Source organism: Panthera pardus, unplaced genomic scaffold, assembly GCF_024362965.1.
Source record: "Panthera pardus isolate Hobbes unplaced genomic scaffold, ASM2436296v1 HiC_scaffold_1, whole genome shotgun sequence".
NCBI classification, from domain to species: Eukaryota; Metazoa; Chordata; class Mammalia; order Carnivora; family Felidae; genus Panthera; species Panthera pardus.
Window position 1 is genome coordinate 38,109,463 of NW_026526654.1, and position 27,499 is coordinate 38,136,961.

At 37.4% G+C, this 27,499-nt stretch overlaps 1 protein-coding gene across 15 annotated transcripts in view; it reads left to right on the plus strand.

Moving 5' to 3' along the window:
* The first annotated feature begins 2,058 nt into the window (after positions 1 to 2,058).
* The window catches only part of RBM26 (RNA binding motif protein 26), an 85,961-nt gene continuing 60,520 nt past the window's right edge, over positions 2,059 to 27,499 (plus strand). For 9 of the 15 annotated variants that reach the window (XM_053895431.1, XM_053895489.1, XM_053895453.1 and 6 more), the window contains exon 1: positions 2,059 to 2,595. In XM_053895431.1, the coding sequence (XP_053751406.1) occupies positions 2,525 to 2,595 (71 nt within the window). In that variant the 5' untranslated portion in view covers positions 2,059 to 2,524. The remainder of the gene's footprint in view (positions 2,596 to 27,499) is intronic. The other 6 variants (XM_019444104.2, XM_019444112.2, XM_019444105.2 and 3 more) reach the window with 1 other exon arrangement.

Here is a 27,499-nt window from a genome sequence, read left to right on the forward strand (position 1 = left end):
TGATAATGGGGGCAGCCTAAGAGGCAGAGAGATTAAAAGGCTGTTGCTATTATTTATGGAAAATAAAAAAAGACTTCAAACATATACTACCATTCTCAGTGGTACTAAGAATGGGTAAGGTTTGAGCAGCCAGAGAAAGAAGTAGAGGCATTCCTTGTAGAAATGATAGATATAAATGTTTGCAGAAGGGGAGGGTGAGCAGGTCAGTTTGCCTGGAGTATACAATATTTGACAGAAGAAAAATGATTAGCTTTTGGAAGGCTGGAGCAGAAGGCCAGGTCCGGAACAGTTGGTGATGAAGTTGAAAACAATGCTGGAGTCAGCCCGTGACAAACCTATCAAACAGGCTAAACAATTAGGATTTTGCTTTTCCCACAGCAATATTAAATTAAAAAATCACTTTTATTGTGGTAAAATATACATAAAATTTATGATTTTTATCATTTTTAAATGTACAATTCAATGACATTCAGTACATTTACATTGTTGTGCAACCATCAACAATGTTCATCTCCAGAACTTTTTCCACACCCCAAACTGAAACATTTTACTCATTACAGAATAACTCCCTATCCTCCCCTACCGGCCCAGCACTGGCAACTACCATTCTACTTTGTATCTCTGGGAGTTTGGCTACTCTAGGTAGCTCGTAAGTGGAATCATACAATATTCGTCCTTTCGTTTCTGGCTTATTTCACTCAGCTAAATCACTTTAATCAACACCCTGATTATTCAGTGGTTGAATTCTAATTTCATTCTACTCTACATGCTATATTTTAAAACAAATGTCTAGCTTTCTTGATAATCTTTCCCACTTATTGCTTAAGGACACTTCAATCTAGCAAATTATAAAAAAGGGCTCCTAAGGGCAATTTTACTCTACCACTATCTATCATTAAAGAGCTTTTCATTGTCTACTTACTCTAAGCGTCTTTATATTGCAAATTATTTTCATTTCATTATAGTTTTACAGGTACTAGACCTTTTGCAAAATCCCACCTAGTACCTTTTTTTAAATTTTATTTTATTACTTTGAGAGAGAGCGCGTGCGGGAGCAGGGAAAGGGCGGGGAGAGAGACAGAGAGAGAGAGACAGACAGACAGACAGACACAGAATCTGAAGTAGGTTCTAGGCTCTGAGCTGTGAGCACAAAACCCAACGGAGGCCTTAACTCGTGAACCGGGAGATCACGACCTGAGCCAAAGTCGGAGGCTCAACGACTGAGCCACCCAGGCGCCTCCTACCCCGTCCCCGCCCCCACCTCCACCTAGCACCTTAATGATAGTAAATAATAGCAAATAGACCAATTCAGGCAGGATCCAAACTTCCTCAGAAGGGAAGTTAATTTAGGATGCTGATATGAAGGCTCTGTCTTTTGATACTATTTATTTTCCCTATCTGTGACTGAATCGGCTCTACATAAAGAGAATTAAAAACACACTGTTCTTATCTTTAGCCAGGGAAAAGTCTGAAGTTTCAGATGCTTGAAAACTATTAGAGAACTAGTAAGATTATCTCACCTTTCTTTTGGGGCATTCCTAGATCATTACTGTCCTACCATCAAGTTGAGTAATTCTGGACAAAACACTAATCCTCTGGAAGTTTCACTGGGTTAGATTATACCAGCCTGTGCTTCCTAACCTTGTCCACACCACAGCACACACTATACGGTATTGCAGGACACTGAGATAAACGGAGGAGGCAGTACAGCACACCTGGAACCCACTGGCCGCCGTGCGTCCTCGCACAACGTGTAGACGCTCTCAAGGAGCGCTCCAGTCCGCAGGTTCGTTCCGGCTGATGCGCCACAGCCGTCTATACACAGGACGAGTGGGGCTCCCGCTGTTTCTGAAGTCAGAGGCCTTTCCCTCCGCGCATAAAAATAAAGTCTTTATTCCATAAGCGGACCAAAGCGTAAAAAGGCACAAAGGCCTCAAACGAGGCAAATACGCAAAATATCAAAGTACCGCACTCGCCCAGCGCGCTCTCCGCCTAGCTTACGTCTCTTCCCAGCAGGCTCCGGGAGTCACCGCGAGACTTCATCAATTCTCGCGAGATTTATCGGCAGCCATCTTCTTGGGGGTGCTGGGAGCCGGGAAGACCCCCCGAATCGTTCCCATTGAGCTGCCCTTCGTCTTCGCTTTCTTCACTTTTGCCTGTTCTCCGTTGCCAACACCACCTGGTTCCGAGGCTGAGAGAAAGCTCGGATCTAGGCGCGTGTCGACCTCCCGGTCCAAGAAGATTTGCTTGGGTGGAGGGAAAGGGGAGGGCTCGGGCAAACCGTTGCTGCCTTAGCCCGGGCCGGGGTCCGGGGACGGGGAGCTCCTGGCACCCCGTGGATTCGCGGCCTGCGACGGTACCCGCAGAGCTGTTCGCCGATCCGGGCTCGCGGGAACCTGCCACCGGCGCCTCCCACCGCGGCCCACGCGGGCGGCGCGCGGAGGAGGGGGCGGGGGCAGCGGCGGCTGTAGCGGCCGAGACCTGGGCGGGCGGAGGAGTGTGACGGGCCTCGGGGCCGCTGTGGATGGTTTCTAAAATGATCATTGAAAACTTCGAGGCACTCAAGTCCTGGCTCAGCAAGACTCTCGAGCCCATGTGAGTATCCGGGGGCTATCTCCTTGCAGGGATGGAAGTGGGAGATAGGCGGACACATAGATCTGTGCAGTTTCCCCCAAGTGCCTGTGATGGAGGCCGAAGCGGTGAACGGAGGTCCCAGGGTTTTTTTGTTTTCTCCTTCTTTTCCACCGTCGCTCCCAGGTTTAGGAGAGCCTGAGCTGATCTTTATCTTATCACCGAGTTGGTCCTTGAACTGGTATCTTCTCTTGTTTTCCCGTTATGTGTAGATCGACCCCATACCGCACACACATTGGACGAGGGCCCCCAAATCGGTTTCCTTTCGTTTAATGAATCCAATCATAACGTCTTGCCCACAGAAACAATATACCTTGTTTCTTTAAGTGGAGTGAAATGGCCCTTATTAGGGATTAGGGCAGTTGTAGTGCAGGCCACTCACGTTTTACATAAATACAGTCCCTGAAAGAAAGGCCACGTTTCCCATGTGCTATCTGGCTCATCCGCACCTCTTCTAACTGATTGAAGATGTAACAGGTGCTAAGGTACCCAGTAAGATTCCCTTTTCCCACCTACACGTTTGTTAAGTTGGAGAGGAGGAAGAAAATGTTATCTATCCATATGGAATATTTAGCAGTTTTAAGTGGGTTGCTGTAGATGGATTGTGTGTGTGTGTGTGTGTGTGTGTGTGTGTAGGTTTGTGTCTTCAGGGTGCCGGAATGTTTTAGATTGAAAAAATGTTTTAAGGATTTGTCTTTACAGTAATACATACAAAATATATCTTGATCCAGGTGCTTTATCAAGATTGGTTGATTTACAGTAAACAACTTAAAATATGGAAAGTCCACTCATTTAATGAGTTTATCCAGTGTCTGCTATGTACTCTGGGAGGCTTTGGTGATAGAGCTTTTAAATTCCGAAGTTGACAAGGCAATAATAAAGGAGTATTAAATAAGATAACTTCAGATAAAAATAGGAATGGCGGTTGTAATAACATAGGATCATATAAAAGGGTGATAAGAAGACTTCTCACAGGAGTTAGCGTTTGAACAACACTTAGGAGAAAACCATCTGTGTCAGAGTCTGGAGAAAGACTTTTCCTTGCAGAAGGAACAGCAGGTGCAAAGGCCCTTTAGCAGATATGATCACAGTGTGTTCCAGGAAGACAAAGAAGGCAATGTGACTGCAAGGAACCTTGTGATGGGGGTGGGAGAGAATGGAAGGACACGAAATTGGAGAAGTTGGCAGGGCAAATTATGTAGGATTTTCTAGGCCATGGTCAAGAGCTAGGATTTCATTTATAATGAGAAGACCTTAGATAATTTAAAGCAGGCAGGGACTGGTTTGAACTCTTTTTTTTTTTTTTTAAATATGTTTGTTTATTTTTGAGAGAGAGAGAGAGAGCGTGAGCAAGGGAGGGAGGGTAGACAGGGAGACACAGAATCTGAAGCAGCCTCCAGGCTCAGAACTGTCAGCACAGAGCCCGACAGGATCCTGACCTGAGCCACGAGATCATGACCTGAGCTGAAGTCAGATGCTTAACCAACTGAGCAACCCATGTGCCCCTCATTTGATCTTGTTTTTTTTTTTTTAATTTTAATTTAATTTTAATTTATTTTATTCTTGAGAGAGAGAGGGAGATACAGAATCCGAAGCAGGCTCCAGGCTCTGAGCTGTTAGCACAGAGCCCGACGTGGGGCTTGAACTCACAAACTGTGAGATCATGACCTGAGCCGAAGTCGGATGCTTAACGGACTGAGCCACCCAGGCCTGTTCTTGTTTTAATGCTGCCTGCTTTGTGGAGATTAAGGGGGCAGGCATTAATGTGAGGAGACTGTTCTGAGGGCATTGTAGGCAGAAATGTGAGTAGTTTGTATTAGAGTGGTAGTGGAAACAACAAAACATGTTTTATAAGTGGATCTGATAGAACTTGCTGATATTGATTGGATGTGGGAGATGAGGGAAAGGGAAAGCAAGGATGATGACTAAGAAGTTAGCAACTGGATGGGTGATGATAGAGAAGGCTGGGAGAACACATTGAGGGGAGGAGGAAAGATAGTTGGTTTTGATCAGTAAATATAAAGTGTTTGTTATACATCTGAGTTAGATGTCAAATAAGTTGTTGGGTTATGAATCTAGAACTCAGGTGAACACTAGAGAAATTTGGAGTCATGCAGATAGTATTTGAAACTATGGAGTTGTGGGAGATTTCCTAATTAAGAATGTGTTGATAGGGAAGAAAGGAGGGCCAAGGTCTGAGGTAGAAGGTTGAGATTTATGTTACTAAAGAAACAAAAGAGGTGAGTTGTCAACTTGATGGGATGTTACAGAATGGCCGAAAAGGATGAAGGCAGATAAGTGGCCCTTAAGTTTGGAACGGTAGAAGTCATTGGTAGCCTTAGCAAAACAGCTTCATTGAAGTGGGGTGCTCTAGATCCCTTATTTCAGCAAATGGAGAGAAAATATGCAACAGTGTAGTGTAGTAGTTGAGAGGACAAACTTTGGAACCAGAATGGCTGGCTTTGAATATCGTCTCTGGCACTTTGCCAGCTGTTTAAAATTGGGTAAATTACTTAACTCAGTGCCTCCTGTTTCCTCATCTGTATGGGGGAAATAATGAATATGTATTAATCTTTGAACACTGCCTGGCTTGTAATTAGTGTTCAATAAGTACTAGGTGAACAGAAAACTTAAAATGTTTTAAGTTGAAATAGCATTCCTTTTTAAAAAAACTTTTTTGAATATAGTTTACACATAATGTTACATTAGCTTTAGGTATACAATATGGTGATCCAGTATCTTTATATTTTATGCCATAATCTAAAAGAAGGTTATTTATAGTTACTTCATGTGTATGCTTATGATTTTTATTCAGTTTTAATAAAGCATGTTTCAGGTATCATATAGCTTACTCAGATGACTGTAGCACTGCAGTCATTACTGGTAGAATAAATAAGGCACTGCCAGCTAGAGTACAGCCTAAACCCTGGTAGGAATTGGAATTGGTCCTTTCATAATGTACACTGCTGTGGTAAAATTGAGCCCTTATCCAAGTTCCTGTCCCTTTAATTGCATTTCAGATGAATTCTTGGTAACTTTGAAAGCTAATTCCAATTATTTAAGATTTGTGGTTTCTAACCTTGGTTTTGTGAAACTTTAAGGTGTATTTGTTATCTGAAAGGATTTTTTTGTTTTACTTTAAAACTATAATTGCCAAATAGCACCTGTTTGAAGGAGAACATTTGAAGGACCAAGGGTAAGATGTAACTCAGAACTTGTATGGAACTATCTAGCTACTCATGCTAGTAAAGCATCTCATGGTTTTGGACTTCCTCTGCATTTTGAGTATGTTAATTCAGCAAACATTGAGTACTTAATCTACTTTGTACTGAGCGGTGTGTTAGATATTGGGGATAGTGGGAAATGAGCGGAGAGGACTATCTTTGTATTGTTTACCACTTAGCAGGGAAGACGTGTTGAACAAGTAATTACAAGGCCAGTGAGTGTTACTAAGTCCAGAATGCTGTCAAAATATATGTCTGGGAGGTCAGGAAAGGCTTTGCTGATATGGTAACATTTGATCTTAGCCTGCAAGGATGAAGAGCAGTTTGCTAGGCTAAAAAGATGGGAATGATGGAGAACTGTGAAAGCATCCTAGGTTTTGAAAAACAGATTGTATGAAAGCCCAAAAATGGAAGAAAAAAAGTGTCTTGGGGAAATTGAAACAAGTTGGAAAAAATTAAAAAAACCAAAGGGAAGAATAGCAGTGGATAGCTCAGAGAGAGAAGCAGGAACATTCAAGACTTTGTTGAGTCATGTTAAGGATTTTGGATGTTAATTGAAGGATAGTGGGAAGCCAGTGAAGGGTTTTAGAAGCCAGAGAGTTTTCAGATTGACATAAAAGCAAACACGAAATCCAGCCTGGTTGCACTGTTTTGGCATGAAATGAAAGTTGGCAGATCTGCATTTAATATGATTGTAAGGTCTGTAGATATGTCAGGGTTTTGAGTTTTGTGGGTTTTTCACATAAATTATTGAAAATGTAGGTGTTAAAATTGGCATCTTAAAATACTTAAGATTGATACTATATTCTCAAAACATTTGCTTAGTCATGCTTGCTAATAATAAAATGAAATTAGATGTTGGTGTTTAACATTCATTTCTTTTTGCTAATTTGAAGTCCTGGAAAAAATTTTAAGCTTTTTTTTTTTTTTTTTTTTTTTTTGATGTTCGGTTTTTCTGTTTTTGTTTTCTAAACAGAAAAGATTTTCTGCTGTGTTCTAAGACGTTTTTATGAGTTTACACATCACCAAGTGTGGTAATTTAATAAAATTATGGACTTTTTTTTAGCTGGAGGGAAGCCTTAAAATCAAGTAAAAATAAACTCCTTAATTTTTCAAAAAATGGAAAGGCAGATAGACTTAATGATGTACCCTTATTTTGTGACCTTAATAGTAAAGAACACAATGCCTCGTTTTGTCCTCCTGCTGCTGTGTAGTGCTGTGGAGGTAATGTGTAGTGGAAAGAAGCCAAGCTTTGATCCACGTGGACTGGTGTTCACATCTCAGTTCTGCCACTTAGTGAGTAATCTAAGCAAATGAACCTCCTCTTTCCTTACTGGTATAATAGGTAGAATTATACTTCTTCTGTAGTTGAAAGAATTGAAACACATTTTTAAGAGTTTACCCCTTCGACCTTCCTTAAATACTACTTGATTAAACACAAATAGGTTACATTACTTGTTACTGTTACTATTATCACTACCACTGCTGCTGGCGCTACCCACCTGTATTTGCATACATTGTTGAAAGGTTTTGTATTACTTCCAAGTTCTATGAGGTAAGCACTGTTACCTCCATTTTGCAAGTGATGCCACTGGGGCACTGAAGCAGGAAGTTAAGGTACTTGTCCAGAGTCACACAGCTAGCTATAGCATGTGACTAAACAGTAATTTAAACTCAGACTTTTTTGATTGTAGAGCCATGTTCTTAATTTACTACTACACAATACCATGTATTCTTTCTTGTAACTGTATGCACTTTTTACTGTTACATTTTCATAATACTAGCTGCAATTATAAAGGAATAAAGTTCTAAAGTGTCATGGTTATCAGTGCTTTACAGTGTAAGAAAGAAACCTCTTCGGGAACTTTTGTAGTCTTTCTCCCTTCACTCACACTTGTTAACTATACCTTTCTCACCACGTTAAAATTATTTTTGTTCCTGTTTTACAGGAAGAACTGAAAGGTGGTCTTTTTACTCCTGAACTTTATTCCTGTTTCCCTCCTTTGATCTTTCTCTTTTTACAGACACTTTTGGGCATAGAAACTCACTTTCCTGGTCTTTAAGGAAGAAAAACTCAGCAACAGTAGCAGTGAAAACAAAAAAAATAAAATCATACTTCTAGTTACTTTTATACTAGCTTTAGCTTTCTTTTCCTTTTACTAGTAAATCTTGAAATAGTAGTCTTTATTTTTTCATTCCTTTGCCCCAACTATTTACTTCTTAATCCCTTGTCATGTAGTTTCTTTCTGTTTATATTCAAACCAAATTGCATATTTCAGTGTTACCAATTTATGCTAATTAAGTGTAGAGATTTTTATATAAATTTTATATTCTTTGTCCTATATGTATAACATTTAACAATGTTAATGCTGCCTTTTTAACATCACATATCTTGAATCCCTAATGCATTGCTTCTCTTTCTTCGCAAATCAGCCCTACCCTTTTTAGTTCTTTTTCTTGCCTTTTAATTGTATTTTTTCAAGTTCTGTTTCCATGCCTTTTTTCCCTCAACTGTTTCTACTCCTGTCCTCTCTTGCACATTCATTTCCATGGATGGTTTCTATTATAATCTGTGCCAGTGGTTCTTAAAAACCGTGTGTGTGTGTGTGTGTGTGTGTGTGTGTGTGTGTGTTGTAGAGTCTTTGAAAGTTTGATTAAAGACTTCCTTCCTTAGGATATTGCATATGCTACATACACATTTGCATTGAATTTCAGAGCTTTTCCAAGAGAACCTCTAGTTTCTGCATTACTTTTTCACATATGTACCTTTAGACTTGATCACTCTTCAAAGCCTTAACCTCTTATTCCAGTTGCTAGCTAAATATCCACCTGGTTCTCCCATGAACTTCAAATTACATTTCTGAGAATAAATGTTCTCTGAATTCACTGATTTCCATTTCATTTCCTCAGATTTTCCAGGCTTGGAATTTTATTTTTTGGTTTTTCCTTACTTCATTCCTTTCCTGCATCAGTTAATCATTTCTTTCCTGTTTTTTTTTTTCAACGTTTATTCATTTTTGAGAAACAGAGCGAGACAGAGTGCACATGGGAGAGGGGCAGAGAGAGAGGAAGACGCAGAATCCAAAGCAGGCTCCAGGCTCTGAGTTGTCAGCACAGAGCCCAGTGCAGGGCTCGAACTCACGAACCGTGAGATCATGACCTGAGCTGAAGGTGCCCCTGTCTCTTTCTTTTAATAATTCTTAATAATGACATTGCTCAGTAGGGGGCCTCACACTCCTTACCTAAACTTTTGGGTTTTTTCTCCCCTCTAGTTCCATCCTGGATGCCCAACCTTGTTTATATCTTCTTGTCCGATCAAAATCTTTAGCACTCCTAAATGAGTTGCGTACATTTAGACTTGGCTTTCAAACATATACAGTAATCTGCTTACCTTTCCAGTTTGTATCTTCCTATTTTTTGTGTGTGAGTCTTAATTTCAGCAAGGCTGAACTTTCATTGTGATTCTGTATCATCACATTGTTTATACTGTCCCCTTTTCCCAACTTTTAGAATGTAACATTGAGCACTTATCTTATGCTAATCATTGTGTATTCATTGAATGTGAGCTAGATTCTGTTATCACAGTTTTAAATATGAGGAGATTGAGTCTTAGGAAGATTAAGTAATATGCTTCATTCATAGCTAATAAATGATGGAGACAGGATTTGAAACAAGACATTTTGATCAGACCCTTGTAGATTATGATATACTGCCTTTCTCTGTTTCACTTATATATAAGTTGAAATCAAAGGTCAAGGGTGATTCTAGTTCTTCCAGAAAGTTATTTATAAGATCCATCCATTTGGAAGGCGTGACATGATTCTCCGCCTAGAACTAGTTTGTGTCGATTGTGACAGTCATCACTTGCACACTTGTTTAGTAATCCTTACTTATTTTAGCTTCATTATTAGAATCTCAGGTTCTTGAAAGTAGACTCCAAGTCTTAAATTTTAAATGTCTTCCTGTTGTGTACAACACCCAGTATAATACCTTGTGTGTGGTATGTTTAAATGCACTGGTTGATATTTGTAGTTTATATAACCATAACCTAAGCAGAAAGGAGTGTAAACTATAAAATCTGCCATACTTTAGGGGCACCTGGGCTTTCTCAGTTGATTAATGTTCCCGCTTAGAGGTCGTGATCTCACGGTTTGTCAGTTCAAGCCCCGATTCGGGCTCTGTGCTGACAGTGCAGAGCCTCCTTGGGATTATCTCCCTCCCTCTCTCTGTGCCCCTCCCCCGCTTATTCTCATTCTCTCACTCTCTGTCTCAAAATAATAAACAAACTTAAAAAAAAGAATCTACCATACTTTAGAATTTTATTTCAGAGCAGCAGATATATGAGCAGTTTGAAAAGTTACTAATCCCTGGGTCTCTTTCTCTTTATTTTTACTTCATAGCATCTTCAGATTATGTAAAGCTTAAGTGATTTTTTTTTTAGGGGGAAAGGACAGTGAAGAGTATTAATGACATTTACTCAAAGCATTTTTGAATACTGTTATGTGCAAGCTGCTGGCCTCCATGGAGCTGCCCGGAAAATAATTAATATATGGTAATTCTAGTCTAATGAATTTTACAGCTGGTAGAAGAGTTTTTCTATAATTAATTATTGGCTAAAATATTTTTCATTGCCTTCTTCATCCCTTTAACATTTGTTGAGTTGACTCATCACCACATTTCACTGCTGCATAGCAACTTGGCTTTTCCATGTGAACACTGACTAGTTAAAATGGATTTAGCATTTTCTATATGTTTTAGCACTTTCTTATCTTGGGCTTATAATGTTTTCAAATAAAATTATTCTATATGCATAAATCAAGAGACAGGGATAGTATTATTAGCAAAACAGAAAATAAGATATTCCAGTGTTTGGTGTCTGACATCAAGAATGACTAATTCAGGCGTGAGCTAAATGGTTTCTAGGAATTTTTTGTCTTCCTCCTGCTTCCTTAGCCCCAGAAACTAGAGAATGAGAGAAATGAGTGGATGGTATAAGCCCTCCCCTACCAGACTTACTTACTTACTCCCATTACCTCTTCTCAGTGGAAAAATCCTTGTTAGTCTACAAATAATAACCTCAAATTGGTAAAAGTTTATTTTTAACTTGGGGTCATATTTACTATTGTATATGTGTATGAAATAATGAAATTCACTTGAAATCTGGTACTCAGTGATTCTTGAGCTATTTTACCAACATACAAGCAAATATGTTTATGTATTATTCTTTCTGCTTCTTATATAATTAGTATCATACTTGGATGTCATTCTGTATAATCATAAAAATGTTGTCTTTTTTTTTAAGGCTGCATAGTATTTCAGTGGATATGCCATAATTTAACCATCTGTATTGATGAACTGAACAAATACTATTGTAGTGTGTACATTTATCACATGACACACCCATATATACCCATCACTTAGGTTCTGCTGTTAACATTTTAGTGTACGTGCCACTATCCTTTGATTTATTTCAAAGTAAATTGCAAATGTCAGTGAATTTACCCCTAAATACTTATCATGCATATCATAAGAGTTCAGTATTTGTAATTTTAAAAAAGTTGATATAATTTATATACAGATCTTGAAGTGTACTCTTTGATAACTTTGACAAATGCATACATCTTTGTAACTCAATTCCCTATTAAAATGAAGAACATTACCCTCATTCTGGAAAGTTTCCTCATTCTCCTCCCCATACTGCCATCTATCCATACAAACAATCACTATTCTGATTTTTTTAATTTACTATATATTAGTTTTGCCTATTATGGAACTTCATATAAATGGAATTTTAAAATGAGTACTCTTGAACAAGACTTGTTTTTACTACTCAAGATGTTCTTGAGATTTATCCATATTGTTGCAAATATCTGTAGCTCCTTTTTATTGCTGTGTAGTATTCCATTGTCCAATGCATGCTGTGTAGTTATAATGCCCATGCTATTTTTAGTTTTGACTAGTTAATTGGACACAGTTTTTGTTTTTAATTAAAAATAATACATATTTGTAATAAAATTCGAACAGTATAGAAATACAAACTAAAAGTGAGTCTTCCTAGCCCCTTCTTGATCCCTGTACATAAACACATAATTGTATGTATATAAAAATATACATGTATTATGTTTATTTAGGTGTGTACAGTTGACCCTTGAACAACCCTGGTTTAAATTGCATGGGTCCATTTATACATGGTTATTTTACAGCATTTTGGATGTATTTTCCTAATAACTCTCAACATTTTCTTTTATCTAGCTTTATTGTAAGAATACAGTATGTAATCATATATAACATACAAAATGTGTGCTAAATGACTGTTTCTGCTCAGGTCATGATCTCACTGTTTGTCACATCCGTGGGTGGCTCATTCAGTTAAGTGTCCGACTCAGGTCAGGTCTTGAACTCAGGGTCATGAGTTCAAGCCCCACATTGGGCTTTTCCTGTGCAAGGAGCCTACTTTAAAAAAAAAAAAAAAAAGAAGAAGAAACAAAGATATTTTCAGGAGTCAAAAGTTATACACAGATTTTTGACTGTGTGGGGTTGGTGCTTCTAACCCTTGTTAGTTCAAGAGCTGACTGTAATTTTTTAACATAGGATAATTTTATTCATTTTTACTGTAACTGATATTACAGGTAACAGACGTGCTACATATCCTCTCATAGGAGTATATTCTTAAGTAGTTTCCTGTGTTTTTTTTTTTTTTCCAGTGGTTCCGTAGTATTATGTTCTGGGAATATACTATAATTTGCTTTTTTTTTTTTTTTTTTTAATTTTTAATGTTTATTTTTGAGAGAGACAGAGTATGAGAGGGGGAGGGGAAGAGAGAGAGGAAGACACAGAATCTCAAGCAGGCTCCAGGTTCTGAGCTTTCAGCACAGAGCCCAATGTGGGGCTCAAACTCATGAACCGGAAGATCATGACTGGAGCTGAAGTCAGACACTTAACTGCCTGAGCCACCCAGGAACCCCTATAATTTGTTTTAATAGTTCTTTATGTAAGACATGGTCATTACTTTTTAGGAAAAAAACACCTTAGTGGGGTGCCCTGGTGGCTCAGTCGGTTCAGCGTCTGACTTCACCTCAGGTCATGATCTCATGGTTTGTGAGTTCGAGCCCCTGCTTGGGATTCTCACTCTCCTCTCTCTCTGCCCCTTCCCCACTTGCACTTTCTGTCTCAAAATGAATAAACAAACTTAAAAAAAAGGAAGAAAAACATTAACTTATTTTCTTAAAGTATTAAATTCCTGCACATAGTTACAAGAAGGAAAACTTCCCAGAAGGCTTTGAAATGAAAAGTTAAAGTCCTCTTCATATTTCCTACCCTAGCATTGTTAATATGTAGTGTTTATACTTTTAAAACAGCTGATTCCAGTTTTATTGAGTGATTCTTCCATAGTTTAGCCATATTCTTGTCATTTAGTTCATGTCCTAGGTTTTTTTTTACTTTATAAATAACTGCAATGAACATCTTCCTGTATGTAGTTTGTTTCTTTTCTCTTTCTCTCCCTTATTCTTTCCTTCCTTTCCCTCCCTCTCTTTCATTCTATATCTTTCTCCCCTTCCCTCCCTTCTCTTTTTTCTTTGTTTCTCCTCCTCACCCCCCACTCCCAGTCTCATTAGATAATTCTTTTCCAGATGTCACCTAATGCTGCTGTTGGAGGCCTTTTTAACATTAAGAGATGTGAATTTGAAAGCTTAACCAGGTGTACTTTTGGTGGTGGTGGTTTAAATCCAGTAGTTCAGATGAACTTGTTTTATGAAGTTGCGTACTGCGTTGTGGCAAGTAATTTCTCTAGTTTTCTTGCCTCAGCCATTTAAAAAGTGACAGAAGGAGAGATAATATGTCTGTATAAATTCTGGTCTGTTTTTGCTTTGTAACTTTCTGTGTCCTGCTATTCCTACACTCCCTGCTTCTATGCCTACATTCCCCAGTTACTACTTTTCCATTGCTTATGCAATTTCCATTGCTGGCAATTAAAAAGTTGCTATGAAAAAACGTCTATACAAACCTTAAATTTAAGATTCATACAAATCTTAAAAAGTTACTGCAAATGATAAATAATTGAATGATTACAAATTATGCATATAAGCATTAAAATATGCAGTTCAGCAGGTCATTTGTTGCTCTTTGTAATAGTTTCTTTTAATTGAATAAAGTTGCTGAGTAACTTTGTGTAAGTTTAAGGTATAAAGCATGTTATTTTGGTACATTTATATATTTTCATATGTATGATTGCCAGTGTAGTGATACTTATCACATAATTATAATACAATATTATTGTCAGTGTCCATTATGTTGTGAATTAGGTCTCCATGACCTATTTACTATTCATTACGAGTTGTACCCTTAAACACCATCACTCTTATCTCCCTTCTCCCCCCACCCCCACCCATTCCCTGGTAACTATCATTTTACTTTGTCTTTTATAGAGTTAACTTTTTTAGATTTCAGTGTAATGTGCTGAAGGTCCATCCATGTTGTCAAAAAAGGGAAGATATCTTCCTTTCTTGTGGCTGAATAATATTCCATTGTGTATATGTACCATATCTTTTTTATCCTTTTATCTGGCCACGGACATTTGAGTTCTTTTCAGATCTTGGCCATTGTGAATAGTGTTATGATTAAAATGGGAATTCATATATCTCATCAAAATCCTGTTTTCGTTTTCTTTGGGTATACACCCAGAAGTGGAATCATTGGCTGAATGATAGATCTTTTAAAATTTTTTGAGGAACTTCCGTGCTACTTTTTGTAGTGGTTGGGCCAGTTTATGTTCCCACCAATAATGTAGAAGGGTTCTCTTTTCACTACATCCCTACCAGCATCTGTCATTTCTTGTCTTCTCAGTGGTAGCTATTGTAATATGTGTGAGGCAGTATCTTGTTGTTTCTGCATTTCCCTGATGATTAGTGCTATTTAGCATCTTTTCCATGTGTCTTTTGACCATTTTGATGTCCACTTTGGGCAAATGGCTGTTTAGTTCTCATTTTTTAATTGGAATGTTTGGTTTTGTTTGTGTTTGAGTGACCGTGTTCTTATATCTTTTGGATATTAACCGCTTCCAATTTATGCTTTACAAAAATCTTCTCCCTTACTGCAGGTTGTCTTCATTTTGTTGACAGTTTTATTTGCTCTGCAGAAGCTTTTTAGTTTGATGTAGTCCCACTTGTTTGTTTTTGCTTTTATTGCTTTTGCTTTTGGTGTCTGCTTCAAAAACTCATTGCCAAGACCTATGTCAAGGAGTTTATCACGCATATTTTCCTCTAGGAGTTTTATGGTTTCTGGTCTTAAGGTTAGACCTTTAGTCTAATTTGAGTTAATTTGTGTATATGGTATAAGATACTGGTCCAGTTTTATTTATTTATTTTTTTGCATATGGCTGTCCCAGTTTTTCCAACACCATTTTCAAATTACTATTTTTATTTTGAGAGAGAACGTGAATGGGAGAGGGGCAGAGAGAGAGGGAGAAAGAATCACAAGCAGATTCCACACTGTCAGCACAGAGTCCCCACATGGCGCTCCATCCCACAAACCATGAGATTGTGACCTGAGCCGAAATCGAGTTGGATGCTTAATCAGCTAAGCCACCCAGGTGCCCCTCCCAACACCATTTATTGAAGAGACCATAGACTGTCCTTTCCCCATTGTGAATTCTTGGCTCCTTTATTATAAATTAATTGACCATTTGTGTGTGGGTTTATTTCTGGGCTTTATTCTGTTCTGTTGATCTGTGTGTCTGTTTTTATGCCAATACCATGCTGTTTTAATTACTACAGTTTGTAATATAGTTTGAAATCAGGGAGTATGGTGCCTCCAGCTTTGTTGTTTTTTTTTCACAAGATTGCCTTGACTATTCAGGGTCTTTTGTGGTTCCATACTAATTTTAGGCTTATTTTTTCTATTTCAGTGAATAGAATATATAGGTTATATATATATATGTGTATATATATGTGTATATATATATGTATATATATGTGTGTAATACATATATATAATGTATATATAACATATATATATATCTTATAATAGAATATATACATTATATATTTTTTCTTTTTCAGTGAAAATGACATTGTAATTTCTATAAGGATTGCACGAGCTATAGATTGTTTTGGGCAATGATGGACATTTTCACGATATTAATTCCTCCTGTCCATGAACATGGGATGTCTTTCCATTTGTTTCTTTGATTTCTTGTATTTTTTGTTGTACAAATCTTTCACTTCCTTGTTTAAATTTATTCCTATATATTTTATTATTTTTGGTGCTGTTGTGAAAGGGATAGTTTTCTTTACTTTTCAGATGATTCATCATTAGTATAAAGGAATGCAGCTGATTTCTGTATGTTGATTTTGTGTTCTGCAACTTTACTGAAATCAGTGATTAGTTCCAAAAGTTTTTTGGTTGAGTCTTCAGAGTTTTTTTTTTTTTAAATAGATAAAATCATGTCATCAGAAAATAATGACAGTTTTACTTTTTATTTTCCAATTTGGATGCCTTTTACTTTTTTGCCTAGCTTAATTGCTCTAGCAAGGACTTCCAGTAGTATATTGAATAAGAGTGGGCATCCTTGTGTTATTCCTGATCTTACAAGAAAAGCTTTCAGTTTTTCTCCACTGAGTATAATATGAGCTGTGAGGCTTTCCTATATGATAGCATTTATTGTGTTGAGTTCTGGCCCTTCTCTACTCAGCCTGTTAAGATTTTTTATCATAAAGGGATATTGTATTTTGTCAAATGCTTTTTTTTACATCTATTTAGATGATCATGTGATTTTTGTTTTTCATTTTATTGATGTAATGTATTACATTTGTTGATTTGCATATGTTGAACCATTCTTCCATCCCAGGGATAAATCCCATTTCGTTATGATATATAATCCCTTTAATGTATTCTTTAATTTGGTTTGCTAATATTTTGTTGAGAAACTTTGCATTTGTATTCATTAGGGATGGTAGTCTGTAGTTTTTTTGTTTTTTTTGTTTTTTTTGGGGGGGGTATTCTTACCAAGTTTTGGTGTCGGTAATGCTAGCCTCATGAGTTTGTAAGTGTTCCCTCCTCCTTGCTATTTTGGAAGAGTATGAGGAGGATTGGTGTTAACTCTTTAAATGCTGCTTGGAATTCTCCAGTGAAACTGCCTGGTCCTGGAGTTTTCTGTGTTGGGAGTTGTTGATGACTGATTCAGTCTCTTGTTATTCAGATTTTCTATGTCTTTTTATTCAGTTTTGGTCAGTTGTATGTTTCTAGGAATGTATACATTTCTTCTAGGCTATATAATTTGTTGACATATAATTCTTCATAGCAGTACTTTAAAATTTTATGTATTTCTGTAATATGAGTTGTAATGTTTTTTCATTTCTAATTTTATTTTTGTTTTTTGAGCCTTCACTTCTTTTCCTCTTAGTCTAGCTAAAGGTTTGTAAGGTTTGTTTATCTTTTCAAAGAACCAGGTCTTCGTTTCATTGATGGTTTCTAATGTTTTTCTGGTCTCTATTTCATTTATTTCCACTCTTATCCTTACCATTTTCTTCTTTCTGCTAACTTTGGGCCTAACTTATTCTTCTTGTTCCTTGAGGTGTAAATTTAGGTTGTTTATATGAGCTATTTCTAATTTTTTAATACATGCATTTACTACTATAATTTTTCCTCTCAGAACTGCTCTTGCTGCATCCACAATATTTGAAATATTGTGTTATTTCATTTGCTTTGATGTAATTTTTTATTTCCTATTTGGTTTCTTCTTTGATCCATTGGTTTGGAAGTGTGTTGCTTAGTTTCCATATATTTGTAGATCTTACTTTTCTCTTGTTGGTTTCTAGTTTCATACCATTGTGGTCAGAGAAGATAGTTGGTATGAATTTAGGCTTCTTAAGCTTGTCATGATTTGTTTTGTGGCCTACCATATGCTCTGTGTTGGAGAATGTTCCGTGTGCACTTGAGAAGAATGTTTATTTTGTTTATTTTGTTAGATGGAATGTTCTATATGTCTGTTAAGAACACTTGGTTCTGAAATGTGGTTCATTCCAGTGCTTCCTTGTTTATGTTCTGCCTTGATAATCTTTCCTTCACATAGTGGGATATTGCAGTCTCTCATATTTACTTACTGTATTGTCTGTTTTTCCTTTAAGATTTGTTTTAGTTGATTCATAGATTTCAGTGCTTAGGATTTGGGAATGTACATATTTACCATTGTTATATCTTCTTGATGTATTAACCCCTTTATCATTATATAATGACCTTCTTTGACTCTTGTTACCCTTTTTGGCTTGAAGTCTATTTTTTTTCATGTATTATGGCTCTGCTCACCTGTTTTTTTTTTTGTTTTTGTTTGTTTTTTTGTTTGTTTTCTTAGAATATCATCTTCTGTCCTATCACTTTTCAGCCCGTGTGTCATTAGAGTGAAATGAGTCTCCTATTGGCAGTATGTAGTTGGGTCTTGTTTTGTTTATCTATCAAGCCACTTTGTGTTTTGCTTTGTTAAGTTTATTTTGAGAGAGACACCCATGCATACAGGGGAAGGACAGAGGGAGAGAGAGGGAATCCCAAACAGGCTCCATGCATGGCTTGATCCCACAAACCGTGAGATCATGACCTAATCAAGAGTCAGATGCTCAGATGATTTGAGCCACCTGGGTGCCACCACTTTGTGTTTTGATTGGTAAGTTAATTCATTTATGCTTAGGGTAATTATTGATATGTAAGGATTTACTACAACCATTTCATATTTTTCCTTCTGGTTATTTTGTTTCTCGTTTTTCCTTTTGTTTCTGTTTGTAAGTTGGTTTTCCATGGTGATTTGCTCAGTCTCCCGTTTTTTGATGTTTCATGTCTATGCTGTAGATTTTTGCTTTGTGATTACTATGAGGTTACACAAAACATTTCAGAGGTAATGAAGTCCTTTTTCTGCTAATAAAAAATTTATCTTCATTTGCCTATAAAGGTTCTATCCTTTTACTCTTCCCCTTTTATATTTTTTTGATGTTGTAAGTTATGTCTTTTTATTATTTATTTATTTATTTATTTATTTATTTTATTTTTAAATATATATATTTTTTAACGTTTATTTATTTTTGAGACAGAGAGAGACAGAGCATGAACGGGGGAGGGGCAGAGAGAGAGGGAGACACAGAATCAGAAGCAGGCCCCAGGCTCTGAGCCATCAGCCTAGAGCCCGATGCGGGGCTCGAACTCACGGACCGTGAGATCGTGACCTGAGCTGAAGTCAGAGGCTCAACCGACTGAGCCACCCAGGCGCCCCAGTTATGTCTTTTTATATTGTGATTTCATTATCAGGAGGTAACTATAGTTATTTCTTAATACTTTCTAAAATCTTTATGCTGTAGTTAAGAGTTTAATATACTATCTTAAAAAAGAGTTACAGTATTCTAATATTGAGTATTCTGAGTATTTATTACCTGAATCAGAATTTTCTGTACTTTGGTCTTTTCATTTCAGCTTGAGGCACTCCTTTTAACATTTCTTACAAGTATGTCTAGTGATGGCAAACTCCCTCAACTTTTGTTTGTCTAGGAAAACTTCTCTTTATTTTTCATAGCTCAAAGATAACTTTGCCAATGGAGTATTCTTGATTGTTTTTATCATTCAGTGTTCTGAATGTGTCATTCCATTCTCTCCTGGCCTATAGAGTTTCTGCTGGGAAACCTGCTGATAGCCTTATGGGGTGGGGTACCTTTGTAGGTTACTGTCTTTTTTCCTTGGGCTGCCTTTTTAATTCTTTATTGTTGACTTTTGACAGTTTTCATACAATGTGTTTTAAAGAAGTTTTTTTTGTGTGTTGGTATAATAATGTGTTTTGTCAGCATTGTGGAGTTGTATCCAGTTCTTTCCCTGGGTTTAGAAAGTTCTCAACTATCATTTAAGTACACTCTGTGCTCCCTTCTCCCTCTTTTTTTTTTTTTTTTTTTTTGAGATACCCTTATTATGGGGCTTGAACTCAAGACCCTGAGATCAAGAGTCTACTGACTGAGCCAGCCAGGCACCCCAGGGTTTTTTTTTTACTTTTTAAAAATCTTAAATCTGGGGCTCCTGGGTGGCTTGGTTGAGTGTCAGACTTTGGCACAGGTCCATGATCTCATGGTTCAGGAGTCAAGCCCTGCATTGGGCTCTATGCTGACATTGCAGAGCTGGCCTCAGATCCTCTGTCTCCCTTTCCCTCTGCCCCTACCCCGCCTCTTTCTCTCTAAAATAAACATTTAAAAAAAATCTTAGTTTTTTCTCGCCTTCCACCTGGATCATTTCTATATTACTATCCTTGAGTGTGCTAATTCTTACTCTTCCATATGATCTGTTCTGTTTCCAGGGTATTCTAATTCATTCTTCATATATTCATTTCTTCACCCCAGAATTTTTTTTTCTTTTTTTTCGAATTTTAACCTGTCTGGCAGAATACTCTTGTTTGTTAATTTTGTTCCTGGGATCATTTATTGCCTTTCTGAGTTTTTGAGTGGCTCATTGAATTTCTTTGTAATAGCTGTTTTATAGCTGTTTTATAGTCTTTATCAGTTAGATTACAATATTTCAAGACCTTTGGGTTCAGTTGCTGGAAAACTGTCATTTTCTTTTGTGATTTCATATTACAGATGGAAAGTGCCTCTGCTCCATTTGAAGTAGTGAACACCTTTCTTATTTAGGCAAGGTTTTGTTTACTTTGATTCTTAGAATTCAACAGATTTGTAATTAGGAGCCTTCATTTTGTTTTCCAGAAGGTGGCACTATAGCACAAGTCTTTGGTTTCTCTTACCAGAACTAACTCATATTAAGGTTGTAAGCAGATGCATTAAAAGGAAAAAGAAAAAGGAGCAAAGGTGGCTGCAGAGCTTGAGGAGAGGTGTATATTTAGCACTTGGGGCTTTGGGTATGCCAGGGGCCTGCTGGGGAATCTTCAAGGTGGGGTGGGTACCAGAGGTCCATGAGTTATTCTCTTCTTACTCCCCCTTTCCCCCTCCTCCCCCTGGCAGATAGCAGGAGACACTTTCCTTTGCCTACTTCCCTTTCCTTCTGCTGTTCGCAGGCACTGTGGTCTCTCTTCAGAGAGAGCAGCTGGGTTTTGCCACTACTGCATGCATGGTCAGGTAGACAGACTCCTAGTCTCCCGCCTTTACCTTCCACCTCCTGTGCCAGAAAGGCTTGCTGGCTTGCTGCTGGACCAGCCACCACCTTCTTTGCTCTTCTTGCAGCCTCTCTGGTTCAGTCCACTCACTTTAAGGTGCACAGATGGATAGATCTCTCAGGTGTCCTGGTATCCTGTGTGGAGGTACTTTTTTTTCTCGTTTGGTTATGGATGTCCAATTAGTTGTAAAGCAAAAAGGAGAGAAAAAGGGAATGACTCAGGCTACTGTGATGCTGATGATTGTAATACAGTTTAAAATGTAGTAAGTACTTTAAGATACGTAATTTAGGACTTCTTTGGGGCATTTTATAAGAAATTGTCAATGTGTTATATGTTTGTACTGTTTTTTAAATGATATCTCCAATTCTTTAAAAAAAATTTTTTTTAACGTTTGTATTTATTTTTGAGACAGAGAGAGACAGAGCATGAGCAGGGGAGGGGCAGAGAGAGAGGGAGACACAGAATCTGAAGCAGGCTCCAGGCTCTGAGCTGTCAGTACAGAGCCTGACGCGGGGATCGAACTCATGGACTGTGAGATCATGACCTGAGCTGAAGTCGGACGTTTAACCGACTGAGCCACCCAGGTGCCCCATGATATCTCTGTTTCTTATTTTACTTTTTCTTTTTTTTTTAATGTTTATTTATTTTTGAGACAGAGACAGAGCATGAATGGGGGAGGGTCAGAGAGAGGGAGACACAGAATCCGAAGCAGGCTTCAGGCTCCAAGCTGTCAGCACAGAGCCAGACGCAGGGCTTGGACTCACGGACCGTGAGATCATGACCTGAGCCAAAGTCGGAAGCTCAGCTGACTGAGCCACCCAGGCACCCCCTTATTTTACTTTTCATAAAGTTTAATTGTTTATAATAGGAGACAGTGCAAGACACAGATCCCATTTTGAAAACTGTTCATAAACTTTCAGTGACCAGTCTATGAAGTTTTTCATGCACCTTCTCAAATTGGATTGTGTTAAAGTTTTGATCTTCTGGTTACATTAAATAGCCAAAATTGGAAAAACCATTCTGCGAGGAATTATAACTATTCATTTTGGTTAGGAAGAGTCTTTTGAATCTAGCTAGCGTTTGTTGGTTTCAGAGTAAAGAACAGGTTTTATTGCCATGCTGAAATGTTTGGACATTTGGGGGACTAGGTTATGGAATACTGGGGAAGATCAAGCTGGGGAGTAACTTAATTAGATCTTTTTTTTAAAGAATGATACTGTGGTGTGTAGAGATTTGATTAGATTGTAGCGTTTTGGAGACATAATATTAGTTAGCAGTTTTTTTCTTGTAGCTTTAAGAGTGAGTTGTGAATGCCTGAACTTGGACTTTGGCAGGAGGTACAAAGAGAGATGGTGATATTCTTGGGAGAGTCTGTACTAAATGTATATGAAGACCATATCAGCGGTGAGGGTATAGGAGGAAAAGGCAATGAGGAAGGACTCGTCAGTGTGCTAGGAGATGTTTTATTGACTTTTTTTGTATCTGTGACAGATCTTTAAACTTGTTAGTACACCTTTGTATGTGTCATAATTGGTCTCGACCTAAACTGAGAGTTGTTTTTTGTGAGTTTTTGTTGATAATGCTCTCGATTTAGTATACGCTTACATAATGTGATAATCAGTAGATATTTCTCAACACATTGTGGTCGGGTCTGGGGTAAAGGTAGACATAGTTACCTAGAATTTCTGTAGGGGAAACAGACAAGCATACCAAGAGTAACAATTTAATAGTGATAGAAATATGTGTAGATCTTAAGGTCTGGCAATTTATAAAATGTTTCTACTTGGTTGAATTTCGTTATTATTTATCTCTCCCAAGGTGTTAAAATTTGCTCATGAGTGTTCAGAAAGGGGGATTCTATGACTGCTATTTCTATTGGATAATTCTGCTGCTTCTTGGTCATGAGAGAAAACACTTCCTAGCTTCTTCCTTCCTTAGTAACTGAAGGAATGAAGTACCTCAGATTTGGTTTATAAGTAGGTAGAATGTGAATGAGTAACTGAAGGGGATGCCTTTGGAGGCCAGAGTCCTTTCCCAGAAAACTCAACTTTTCCATGAATTGGAATGTAAAACATGTACTGAAATGTGGGGTTTTATTGTGGGCTGCCATATCAGCACCTCACCTCCAGTCCCCACTTTTCTTTTAAGAAAGAGTTCTGTGACAACATGCTATAACCACACGTGTCTGTGCTCAGTTTGCCATTTGGGTTATTTATTGCTCTTTGCACTGAACAATATAGAGGTTTGTTTATTTTTTCTTTTTTCTTTTTTTAAATCCAAGTTAGTTAACATATAGTGTAATAATGATTGCAGGAATAGAATTTAGTGGATTCATCGCTTACATGTGTTTATATATAATACCTAGTGCTCATCCCAACAAGTGCCCTCCATAATGTCCATTGCCAGTTTAGCCCATTCCCCCACCCAGTACCCCACCAGCAACCCTCAGTTCTCTGCATTTTAAGAGTCTCTTATGGTTTGTCTCCCTCTCTGTTTTTAACTTCTTTTTGCTACCCTTTACCTATGTTCATCTGTTTTGTTTCTTAAATTCCACATACGAGTGAAATTCTGTGATATTTGTCTTTTGCTTATTTCGCGTAGCATAATCCACTCTAGTTCCATCCACATTGTTGCAAATGGTAAGATTTCATTCTTTTTGATGGCTGAGTAATGGTTCCATGAACAATACAGTTTTACAATCTGAGTTAGTGGGTCTTATCTTTGAGAAGCTGATGACTGACTTTGTCTTTGAATTAGATACTTAACAGATACTTTCTAAATGAATTTTAAAGTTTATTTATTTTGAGAGAGAGGGAGAGAGTGCATGCGCAATAGCGTGAGCAGGGGGAGGAGGAGAGAAAGGGGGAAGGAGAGAATCCCAGGCAGGCTCCGTGCCCAGCACAGAGCCCTACTCAAGGTGGGCCCAGTCTCAAGACTGTGAGACCATGACCTGAGCTGAAACCAAGAGTCAGATGCTCAGCTGACTGAGCCACCCACGTGCCCCTCTAAATGAATTTTAAAACAGTGGTTCTCAAGTGTGGTGGGAGGACTCCTGGGCTTTCCTGAGACTAAGGTCTGTGAAGTCCTCACTTTTCCAACTATTCATCTGTTTGAGGTCAGATTTCTTTATGTATTTCAACCAGAATAGCATATCCCAACAGATTGAATATAAAAGTAGATATTAGAATTGGTCTGTTTTCTTTTAAGCCATACATAATGGTGTTTCCAAAAATTGTGAAACATCATCAGTCCTCTCACTACATTTTTATTTTGTTGTGGAAATATAATTATCTTTTCATACAAAAAAACCAAAAAACCAAAAAACAGGGTATTTAGTTTCAGAGGAGGCTATTAGTCATGGAACTCTGCCCATCCCTGCCTTGTGTAGGGATAGGACCCAAACTAGAGAAGATTAGTTATTTTCAAGGACCAGGGGCAGCTGCCTTTCTCTGGATTCACTAGCTATCAGAATGCATAAGCCTGGAACTGCTCAGGGTCATCTCTGTTGCCACCTGGAGAGGGCCTGCCTTAAAATGAAGTGAATTCCGAGAAAAACAGAATGGAAAAGAGGATCCTGGTGACATCATTTCAACTCCTGGATCCAGCTGTGCCTAAAGTTAGCTTTAGCTTTACACTTCCCATTTATTAAATTCCTCCTTTTGATTACCCCACCCAAAGGGCTATTTATGTTAAATTGTAGATTTGTTATTTTTTGACTTATATTTATATAAATAATTGTTATACTTATTTTATGATTTGTTATTTTATACTAAATAATTTAAATTATTTTCAGTTTTAATTTCTAATTTGGTAAATACTGATAGATGTAAACCTTTTATTTTTTAAGTTTATTTATTTATTTTGAGAGAGAAAGGAAGTGCATGTACACACGAGCAGGGAAGGAGGGGCAGAGAGAGGGAGAGAGAGCCCAAGCAGGCTTGTGTGGCTTGAACCCACAAACCATAAGATCCAAAATCAAGAGTTAGACGCTCAACCAGCTGAACCACCCAGCAGTCCCAGATAGATGTACCCCTTTTAAATAAAAGCTCTTTGGAGTTCTCTATAATTTTTAACATGTAAAGGAATCCTGAGACCAAAATGTTTGAAAACTACCATTGTTAAGGTATTGCTGCTATTTCTTGGGGGTAATATAGGGAATGAAAGAACTGACTGAATAGTTTTCAGTGTTGTAATTATATATATTGTGGTAAGTGTTTGCAGTGATAAGTGATTGGTATGATGCTCATGGATCGATCATGTTTAGATATGCTTATATTTTATCTTGTAGAATGAAGTGGTGTGATAATTCTAAAGAATAACCTTTCTTTAAAGATTTTTTTCTCTGAAGGTTTTTGCGGTAGCTAATTACTGCATACAAATAATCTATTTTTGCCTCCTTACTTGAATTGAATGAAGCTGTATAATAACCTATGGCAATTGAGTTTTTCAATATATGCATTATAATTGTTGCAATGGGATTTGGATTTCTAAATGATAATCCTAAGCATAGAATAATAAACTATGACTTTGATGCAAATTAGATATTTTTCTTGAATATAAAGTGAAAATTTGGTGGGAACAGATGTGGGTGTATATCCGTGTTCTAAAGTTACTGAGTTAACATATTTAAATTTAATTTTTAATTTCCACTGCCACCTCCAGCTACACCTTCTCAAGATTACCGAAAATGGAAGCTTGGGTTCAGTTCCTTCATTTATCTTCCACTGAGTTTCTAAAGCCTTGCTTGAGAAACTTGAGTAAAACAAAACAAACTTCTTTTTGAAAAAATGTACTAGAAGGGTACCTTTTTTAATTTTAATGTGCCATTACTATTTTGAAACTCCTAAATTAAAAGGTAAAAACTAATATGAAAAGTGTGTTAGGATTAATTTACAATCATTGTAACTAGGGGCAATTTGATTCATGCTGTTTAAAGTATTACTTAATAAAAGTCTCTTCCTCTGGGGTATTTTATTACTTTTTTTAATGTTTATTTTGAGAGAGAGTGAGCCTGTGCCCACAGGAGAGGGGCAGAAAGAGGGAGAGAGAGAATCTCAAGCAGGCTCCATGCCCAGCACAGAGCCTGACATGGGGCTCCATCCTACAAACCATGAGATCATGACCTGAGCCAAAACCAAGAGTTGGGATGCTCAACTAACTGAGCCACTCAGGCGCCCCTGGGAGATTTTATTTTAGCATTTGACTTTCTGCATTACTTTGGCTTCTCCAGCTTACTTAGTGTATGTACTTCCCTCCCCAGATACTGTTGGAAGAGAATGACCTTAGATGGTCACCCGTGCTAATGCTTTTCACTATTATTACTCTATCCTTAACATAAATTCAAAGATTGTTAAAATTTTACTTTTATGTCTTTACAATTTTTGGTTTGAATGACTTCATAGTGATTTGGACTTTTAATTTGTCAAAGCTCACTGAAACAGTTAATTTTAAATCTTTACAGGAGAGGTTAGAAATCCAGCTATTCATGAATGCTGTCTTTGCTCCATTCCACTAGACTTCTGTGCCTCAAGTGTCAAATAAGCATCCACTCCAGGCCTTTTCTCTTGAGTTCCCTTGGTCTAGGCTGTCCTTTTTCCAGATAGCCCAAAGCTGGTTTGTACTCCATTTTGATCCCTGTTTAGATTCAGTTTAATGTTATTTCATCAGGGTCCTTCCCTGATGATCTTATCTAATATGTATTCATTCATTCCTCTCCTCTTTCCTGTTTCTTCCTCCTTCCTTTGCTTCATTACTTTTACTCTGTTTTATCCCCACGCTTTACATTATTTTTCTTCAGAGCACTTGTCTACGTGACAGTATGTTGTGTAGATCTATGTGTGTATTGTGTCTCCTCGCTATACCCCTAATGTAAATTCTGTGAGAACAGGAACTTAAGTTTTTTCAAAGTTGTATCCTCAAGATCTAGAATAGCGCCTTACGTAGTACGTGCTTAAATATTTTCAAAAGATGAATGTGATATTTGGAAGATAATCAGTAAATCATGTTATTTTCAGTACTTTATGAAGATGAAAAAGAAAGGATCCCTGAGAAAAGTGAGCGGTTGATCTAGTGAGATAGATTTGAATATATTTTCTTTCTCTGTCTCAGTATATTTTGTCTTAGATGCTGTATTAGGCCCAGAGGCTACATATGTGAGTAAGACGTTTTATTTTTGGATTTTCGTATGTTTTTGGTAAAATTCTCATGTAATAGTGTCTATTTTATTTATAATGCCAGGTAACTTAATTTTTCTTATTACTAATATTTACAAGTCCATAATTATAAACAATACTGTATTATCTTATATTTCATATATCTGCATGAACAAAATTAAACCTAAGGGATTAAACTCTTACAGTTTTGTGAGCGATTTACTATCCATTCCAGTGCTTATCTGCCAGGGGCTGTTCAGCTTATGCTCAAAACCATTCTGATGATGGAAAACTCCCTTTCTTGTAAGCAGTTTATTCTGCCTTTGGGAGGCCTCTGGTTATTAAAAAAAGTTCATCTCTATTTT